The 10,000-nt window shown below is 39.5% G+C and overlaps 1 protein-coding gene across 1 annotated transcript in view; it reads right to left on the reverse strand.

Annotated features, from left to right (window-relative positions):
* CEP112 (centrosomal protein 112) overlaps nt 1–10,000 on the reverse strand; it is a 1,492,843-nt gene that overhangs the window by 873,153 nt on the left and 609,690 nt on the right. Inside the window, exon 19 of the mRNA XM_053707805.1 lies at nt 46–125. Coding sequence (XP_053563780.1) covers nt 46–125 — 80 coding nt within the window. The remainder of the gene's footprint in view (nt 1–45; nt 126–10,000) is intronic.

Raw genomic sequence — 10,000 nt, forward strand, 5'->3', positions numbered from 1 at the left:
ATTGTTTTCCCAGTTTGGAATATACAGATTTCTTGGTTTACTTACTTCAGCATTGCTTCTGCCTTGGATAATTTCTTTTGAGAAGTTTCTGTTGCTTCTTCAAGTTCCTTGTGAAGATTATGCACCTGTATAGTTAATAAAAAAATATAAATATTTCATGTGTAAATTTATATATTTTTTTTGCTTCAACAATCGGCACAGTGGAAACTTAAATCATAATAATGATGATTTCCTACAACATATACTTTAGCAAACAGAGGGTTACAATGCAACACCTCTCTGGCAGAGAGCATGAGTTTGATTCATTAAAATGGGCCTTATGTACTAAAAGTAGAGAGGACGAGCTTCTCAATATGAGAAGTTGTCCTCCCGCCTTCACAACATACGGGCAGCGGACGAACCGGATCCGCTGCCTATGTATCATTACACGCTCAAGGGGCTGTCATTCACCGAGAGTAAGCAAGCTCTCTGTGAATTCCCCTCATCACCCTCAGAAGTGGCGTAGAGTGTAAGATGCCGCAGTCTAATGACTGCTGATTCTTGCACTGCGGCAAGCAGACTCACATGTGTAAACCTGCCCCGCAAGGGCTCTGGAGTAGCTATCGCTGCATAGTACATGGAGCCCAATGTGTTATAGGCAATAGTGCAATAATAACAACACATAATTTAAGGTCATTCCAGAACAGCCATGTACTACTGGGACCTACCTGAACACAACCGGTGAGCCAATGACAAAAGGTATATGTGTGTAGCCACCAATAACCAGCTAACTCCCTGCAGTGCAATGTTTCAACAAAGGATACCAAAAGAACTATATAAACTGAAAATTCTTGAATGCTCTATCTGAATAATACAATTGTAATTTTGACTTTAATATCCCTTTAAAGGGGTCCTGGCACTAAACATTTTTCTTTCATAATTCAGATAGAACTTGATTTGATTTTAAACAACTTTCCAATTTACTTCTATTACCTATTTTTCTTCATTCTTTTTGTTTTCTTTGTTAAAGGACCAGCAATGCACCACTGGGAGTTAGCTGAACAAATCTGTTGAGCCAATGACAAGAGGCATATCTGTGCAGCCCAATCAGCAGCTAGCTTCAAGTAGCGCATTACTGCTCCTGATCCTACCTAAGTATGCTTTTCATTAAAAGGATATCAAGACAATAAAGCAAACTTTATCATAAAAATAAATTGGACTGTTTAAAATAGTATGCTCTATCTGAATCCTGAAAGTTTAATTTTAACTTTACTGTCCCTTTTAAATTATGACCATTTAAAGATTTTGAATAACCTATTAACACTTTAGATTCCAGTTCCATATACAGGCAGCCCTCAGTTTACGCCCGGGTTAGGTTCCTGAAGGAATAGTTGTAAATTGAAACCCAGTTTATAATGTAAGGCAATGGGAAGTGAGGGAGTTAGATTCCAGGCCCCTCACAAAATTGTCATAAGTTACACCCAATACATTATTTTTAAAGCTTTGAAATGAAGACTTTAAATGCTAAACAGCATTATAAACCTAATTAAATAATCACACAACACAGAATATATAAATAAACTAAGTTAAATGAACAAAAATATTTGCTAAACAGCATTATAAATCTAATAAAATAATCACACAACACAGATTTTACTTGCATTTTTTTGCAAACAGTTCTTTTTATGCATTCCAAACTGGACTGATTTATAGACAGGAAGATCTTGTTCCTTTGAAATCTGCTTGATAGCTCAGGTCTAGCTAGCTACACTCATTAATTTCAGCCTGCTTGTGTGCTTGGCTTGCATATCTTTGCTGTAACACAAGCGGACAGCTCCACCTACTGGCTATTTTAATAAATGCACTGCTTCTCAATGCTTTTCAATAGCAGTTACATGACTGAAAAAAAGGTTGTTATTCTGAAACGGCGTAAATTGAACCGTTGAAAAACGAGGGCCACCTGTATAGATATATGACATATTTAATGAATACATTCTGACATACTCCGTAAACAGTGAATGTTTAAAGCATATTGATTAAAGCTAAATTATTTACTTATAGTTGATACTAATATGCAATTTCAAGTTTTAGTTTTAATATTGCTGGTGTTTTGGGGCACTAGTACGGTTGCCACCATTTCTAGAAATAAAATAACTAGCCAAGCTTCAGCTTCTATGATCTGTTCTGCACTAGTAACATATTGCTTGTGTTAGTATAGCATAAGCAAACTGACTATAAAGGTTATAACCAAGGATTCTCCAGATGACGCTAGTAATAGGCATCATCATACTGTTTAACAAAGGCCAAGAATAGATTGTGAAAATCTCCTGTTTGATATTCAGTCACATAATACTCGGCTGAATCATCAATAACATATATAATCGTATTAAGTTATGTTACGGGGTCATGGGCTATAATATATAAAGTGATATTATAATGAGTCACATAAATATTGCTAAAGTGAAAAAAAATATAGCACTAAAACTCAACACTAAAGAGGGGACTCTTTCTAAACCAGCATCTGATACTACTGCGTTTTATGTGGGAAGGATAGTTTTAAAGTGTCCCTTTCTCCTAATCCACATTGCAAGGAGGTTAAAGGGACAGTAAACACCTTGAGATTTTTCTATAAAATGTTATGTGTAATGAAACAACTTTGCAACATACCATTATATTTATTTTGCCCTCTTTTCATATAATTCAGCTCTGAAAACTGAGCATTCTCTAATTCTCAGAACTTAATATGCACACTGCTAACCCTGCTACATTTTACTTTACTACCCCAGTTTACTTCTATGATAAAAGTTCCCATGTTATTCTGTGTTGAAAAGATACCTCAGAAGGCGTCTGGAGCACTAAATGGTAGGGAAATAGAGCTTCCATCTAGAGCAAATGGATAACATTCTGGCAAAATAGCTTCCAAATAGTGCTCCAGGCACTTGCACGCTCCTCCTGCTTACATCCCTGCATTTCAACAAAAGATACCATAAAAACAAAGAAAATGTAATTACATAAGTACATTAGAAAGTTGTTGAAATTGGCCAGCTCTATCCGAATCATGAAAGAAAACAAATGTGGTATCATGCCCCTTTAATTTTATAACAATCCGTAAAAAATCTGTATATTTTTATATGTTTTTTAATGCTGCAATTACTCCCACTATTTTACCTCAGCAGAATGCTGCGATACTGAACATCAGAGATGACGAGGGCGGAGAAAAAAACAAGATAAACTTTAATGTTTTTTTGAAACACGACAATCAAGGAGGATTAAGACTCATCTAGAAATGATTATATACATAATATCTTTTAATAGGCCAATTGCTTTGGTAATAACACTGTCCATTTAGGGTTTTCCCACAGGAGACAAAATGACATTTGTATAATTCCAGGCTACAGGCTTACAGTTCCCCAGGCCATAAAGGATGCAGCTACGGTGAATACCCTGCAAGGTAACTGTTTCCCCAAATAAGTACGCTCTAAGCCAACAAACAATGTCCGTGACACACCTTGCTGCACGTTTCATGTTAGTTCAGGTCCTCGGCTCTCAGAGAGCAGCAATCTTATACAGGAGCAAATCCCTGGAGGAAGTAATGTCTCACAAAAGGAAATGTGACAATTCTAAAAATCTCTTTCATCCCATTCAGAGCACAGCTGAAAGTATCTCAGCAACTGCTAAGGAAGCACCCACGTGCTCCGCTATTCTTGCACTAGGACACTGATGAAAGCCCATGGCAATTACCTTTTTCCATGTCAATCTTGTCACATAAAGAGGAATATCTAACACAAGGCAGCACTTGCCTTATTGTAACCTCTTCATTGCCACTGATTCAAATACAGAAATGGCAATGAAGAGGCTACGGAAACACATAAACAGGCTTATCTTTAGCTGTTAATTCATGGGACGGAAAAAAACAACACATTTTTGTTCTAGTAATATGCGCTCACCATATTCTTTTACACTCACATTTAACCCCTAGGCTATCAGAGATGGCTGCACAGCTGACAACAGCTTGTTTTATGGAATGAAACCTACCCAGGTTGCTGCCTCTTTGAGTTCATTTATTCTTTTCTGTTTTTCTTAAAATCTGCAATCTGGAATCCTAATCCAGCTGCAAAACACCAGACAGTTCACCACTGAATGAAGGAATTGCAAAGTTTACCAAAGGCCCATTGCACATGCACCTGTAAAGCCTCAGGATTATATTGCAAGGAATGGGCATCTTGTTGGCCAAGTACTCTTGGGGTTCATAACCCAAGGGTCTCTGACAAAAAAGACAAAAGTCCCTCAAATTGATTTAAATAATGATGTAAATCACTAGCAGAAAGACTCAATTTAAATCATGGTTTTCTACAGAAAGGTTTCGTTTTATTAATAATGCAGATTATTTTTCCAGTGATATCAGAAAATACTGATTTAGTTAGATACCATTAGAAATACAAAGCTAGATCATTGAAATAAATAAAAAATATTGGGAGGTGAACAATCTCCAGTTTAGTAGGTCCATATCTGATTAACTTTTCAGCTGTACTTTATGGGAAGAAAAAAAAATGATTACCTTAAAGGGACATTACAGCCAAAATCGGAATCCACATGGATGCACTTCAGTTTTCTTTAGAACCCACTGGGAGTGTAATTTATTCAATTGTTAACACAGCTTGGAATTGATGCTAAAATATATAATGGGACAGTCAAGTCCAAAGAAAACCTTCTTGCTTCAAATAGGGCATGTCATTTCAAACAACTTTCCAATTAAATTATAACACCAATTTTGCTTTGTTCTCTTGGTATTCTTAGTTGAAAGCTAAGTCTAGGATGGCTCATATCATAATTTCTAGGACCTTGAAGGCCACCTCTTTGCAATTGTGTCAAACCAATCACAAACAACACAACCTCTCACCTGCAGCCTTAAAACACCTGATAATGCACACCTATCAGTAACATCAGTATTATATATACCCATGTGTCAATTTATATTGGATGTGAGCTACATTGATTTACATCTTAGAAGTGAATATTACTATATGTACCCTTCATAAACAAATATTGTGGATGTGAGTTATACATTATAATATTACCTGTTTTTATTGCCATTTCCGCACAGGTCATATTATATGTTTTAACAATATTAGTGTAATAGAACACTCCTTACATGGATGTGTATGACAATTACATGGTAAATAACAGAGGACAAGGTTTATGGTGAACTATAATAATATTTATTTATTTCTTTGGCTTCTTGGATGAGGGAGCTGAGGTGCCTGTAGTGGATTGCCTTGTTCTCCTTGTTCTAGCAGATTCTGGTGTTTCTGCTGGTGTGCTGGCCACAGATGATAGGCTGGAGGCAGTGTCCTGCTGGTGTGTAAAGTGCTCAACCAACACACCCAAGAGTTGATTTTGTTCTCTCCATCTATTGTCCATCTGCATCTACATATTAGACAGAATTCGCATTATCTGTGACTGATTCTGAACACTTGCACTTAACAATGCTGCCATGTCCCTCTGCAGCTCTATGCTACGTTGTTGTATCCTCTCTTGGCTCCTGATGAACCTCTCTTGGTTCCTGAAGAACGTCTCTTGGCCTCTTTGTATGCTCTTGGTGCTCTCTGTGCTTGTTATGAGCCTCCTCTGGAGTGCAATGTATTCCTCACCCAGGGGAGAATACAATGCATCGACAGGCTCTTGAGCAGCAGGGCTTCTAGTTGCTTGTGGGGCAGGTTCAGCTGCATCTGCTGGTCCTTGTGGGGCAGGTTCAGCTGCATCTGCTGGTCCATGTGGGGCAGGTTCAGCTGCATCTGCTGGTTCTTGTGGGGCAGGTTCCGCTGCATCTGCTGGTTCTTGTGGGGCAGGTTCCGCTGCATCTGCTGGTCCTTGTGGGGCAGGTTCAGCTGCATCTGCTGGTCCTTGTGGGGCAGGTTCAGCTGCATCTGCTGGTCCTTGTGGGGCAGGTTCAGCTGCATCTGATGGTCCTTGTGGGGCATGTTCAGCTGCATCTGATGGTCCTTGTGGGGCAGGTTCAGCTGCATCTGATGGTCCTTGTGGGGCAGGTTCAGCTGCATCTGATGGTCCTTGTGGGGCAGGTTCAGCTGCATCTGATGGTCCTTGTGGGGCAGGTTCAGCTGCATCTGATGGTCCTTGTGGGGCAGGTTCAGCTGCATCTGATGGTCCTTGTGGGGCCGGTTCAGCTGCATCTGGTGGTCCTTGTGGGGCAGGTTCAGCTGCATCTGGTGGTCCTTGTGGAGCAGGTTCAGCTGCATCTGATGGCCCTTGTGGGGCAGGTCAGCTGCATCTGATGGTTCTTGTGGGGCAGGTTCAGCTGCATCTGATGGTGCTTGAGGTGCAGCTGTAGTTTCTGCTATATTTCCATCTGCAGATGGTGGAGCTCGTCCAAGTGATGAGGACGGTGGAGCTCTCATGGTTGATTGATAATCCCACTGATGACCAGTGTGTGACCACTCACCCTGTCCAATTGGCACTTCTTGTGACATAGTCTGTGGGTAAAATCCATGACTGACATGAGATTGTGTTGTGGGGGGGGGGGGGGGGGGGGTAGGAGGGTAAATACATGGACCATTTGTGGCTCCCCCTCAAAGCCAAAGGAAGGATATTCCTCTGGCCAGGAATCTTGCCAGGGGTCATATGGCAATAGTGGTGGCATCACTCCCGGGTCCTCAACTGAAGCCATCCAACCATGCTCATGCCTGGGAGCATACTGTTCTTGCGGTTGCCTGAAGACTGGTGGTGGTGGTGGTGGCATGGATGTTTGTATCCTCATGACAGGAGGTTCTGTGGAGGAGTCAAAGGATGAGAGGGATTAGTACAGTCAGATATATGTCCATGTGGGCATACAATGTACATTGATACATGCTAGGGCCTATACTGATTCTCATGTCAAACTCTATAACATGCATGTGCACATTGTGAGTTGTTCTCTGATTGATTTGAATATGAGCAGTATATAGGGATGTGTTTCATACAATAGTTATGTGTCCATTCAATGAAAACTCTACATGTGGCTTGTGGCCTGTGTTACTCTGAGACATGTTAGTATTGCACTATTCCACATCACATCATGAATTGCATTGTGTTAAGTAGCAGTAATGTCGAGTATAATTGTAGATGTTTTGTTAGCACGCCAAATACCATACTCCTCATCGTGTACATGAATGTGCGATATTAAAGGATGTTATATCTCAAAAACATATAATACTGGTGTGTGGGATGTTACTCACCATGATGATGTGCTGTGGTTGCAGCCCCTGAGTCACGAGCCCCTGGAAGTCCACGGACTGCTGTGATACTCATGGACCTGCGTATCATCTCCTGCCAGGTGTTATACTCTATATCCAGGGCTGGCCGACCGCCTGTTCCCTTCTGGTGCATAGCTTCCTGCCCCATCTTTTCTTTGACCCATCTCTTACAGTCATCCCAGCGCTTTTTCAGGCCCTCAATATTCCTCCTCTGCGGGGCCACACTGTTGACGGCATCGTCTACCACCAACCATGCCGTTTTTCTCTTTTTGGCAATGCCTTTGCGCTTCTCCTGCCCAAAGAGGGCACTGTAATTGTCCATGATGGCCTGGACAAGGGCAACTTTTTCAGCAAATGAGAAGTTGGGACATCTCAGCCTCTCATCCTCCATGGCCACTTGGCTTCCTCCCTGTGATGTCCCTGGTGTGGGTTCCTCCCTATCCTCTCCCTCCTCCCCCCTTCTGTCCCCATGTGCACCCTCTGTCCCTCTCCTAGATGTGCCTGCTCTCTGGGGCTCTTGGGCATCTCCCCTCCCATCATCCCTTCTGGCTCTCCCTCTCCCCACTCACTCCCCGACGGGGACCCCACTGCTCCTCCTGCCCTCTCCAATACTCCTCTCCCTGCCACTCCTCTCCCCTCTGCCCTACCTCTCCCTGCCATCCTCACACTAAATCACACTACACACACTCACACTCCCAGTTCAATAACATACAATCACAACCAAACACTCAGCTTATCACACTGTAAAAATCAAATAAAATATGTGTGAGGTGTTTTTGTATATGTATGCATGTATGTAATGTGTGCAATATAGATATAACAAATGGCCTAATATCTTCAGGTAACAAGAGGTATAGATATAACAAATTGCCTAATATCTTCAGGTAACAAGAGGTATAGATATAACAAATGGCCTAATATCTTCAGGTAACAAGAGGTATAGATATAACAAATGGCCTAATATCTTCAGGTAACAAGAGGTATAGATATAACAAATGGCCTAATATCTTCAGGTAACAAGAGGTATAGATATAACAAATGGCCTAATATCTTCAGGTAACAAGAGGTATAGATATAACAAATGGCCTAATATCTTCAGGTAACAAGAGGTATAGATATAACAAATGGCCTTATGTCTTCAAGTAACAAGAGGTATGGATATAACAAATGGCCTAATATCTTCAGGTAACAAGAGGTATAGATATAACAAATGGCCTAATATCTTCAGGTAACAAGAGGTATAGATATAACAAATGGCCTAATATCTTCAGGTAACAAGAGGCATAGATATAACAAATGACCTAATATCTTCAGGTAACAAGAGGTATAGATATAACAAATGGCCTTATGTCTTCAAGTAACAAGAGGTATAGATATAACAAATGGCCTAATATCTTCAGGTAACAAGAGGTATAGATATAACAAATGGCCTTATGTCTTCAAGTAACAAGAGGTATAGATATAACAAATGGCCTAATATCTTCAGGTAACAAGAGGTATAGATATAACAAATGGCCTAATATCTTCAGGTAACAAGAGGTATAGATATAACAAATGGCCTAATATCTTCAGGTAACAAGAGGCATAGATATAACAAATGACCTAATATCTTCAGGTAACAAGAGGTATAGATATAACAAATGGCCTAATATCTTCAGGTAACAAGAGGTATAGATATAACAAATGGCCTAATATCTTCAGGTAACAAGAAGTATAGATATAACAAATGACCTAATATCTTCAGGTAACAAGAGGTATAGATATAACAAATGGCCTAATGTCTTCAGGTAACACGAGGTATAGATATAACAAATGGCCTTATGTCTTCAAGTAACAAGAGGTATAGATATAACAAATGGCCTAATATCTTCAGGTAACAAGAGGTATAGATATAACAAATGGCCTAATATCTTCAGGTAACAAGAGGTATAGATATAACAAATGGCCTAATGTCTTCAGGTAACAAGAGGTATAGATATAACAAATGACCTAATATCCTCAGGTAACAAGAGGTATAGATATAACAAATGGCCTAATGTCTTCAGGTAACAAGAGGTATAGATATAACAAATGACCTAATATCTTCAGGTAACAAGAGGTATAGATATAACAAATGGCCTAATATCTTCAGGTAACAAGAGATATAGATATAACAAATGACCTAATATCTTCAGGTAACAAGAGGTATAGATATAACAAATGACCTAATATCTTCAGGTAACAAGAGGTATAGATATAACAAATGGCCTAATATCTTCAGGTAACAAGAGGTATAGATATAACAAATGGCCTAATATCTTCAGGTAACAAGAGGTATAGATATAACAAATGGCCTAATATCTTCAGGTAACAAGAGGTATAGATATAACAAATGGCCTAATATCCTCAGGTAACAAGAGGTATAGATATAACAAATGGCCTAATATCTTCAGGTAACAAGAGGTATAGATATAACAAATGGCCTAATATCTTCAGGTAACAAGAGGTATAGATATAACAAATGGCCTAATATCTTCAGGTAACAAGAGGTATAGATATAACAAATGACCTAATATCTTCAGGTAACAAGAGGTATAGATATAACAAATGGCCTAATATCTTCAGGTAACACGAGGTATAGATATAACAAATGACCTAATATCTTCAGGTAACAAGAGGTATAGATATAACAAATTGCCTAATGTCTTCAGGTAACAAGAGGTATAGATATAACAAATGGCCTAATATCTTCAGGTAACAAGAGGTATAGATATAACAAATGGCCTAATATC

This window comes from Bombina bombina, chromosome 1 (assembly GCF_027579735.1).
Source record: "Bombina bombina isolate aBomBom1 chromosome 1, aBomBom1.pri, whole genome shotgun sequence".
Lineage (NCBI taxonomy): Eukaryota > Metazoa > Chordata > Amphibia > Anura > Bombinatoridae > Bombina > Bombina bombina.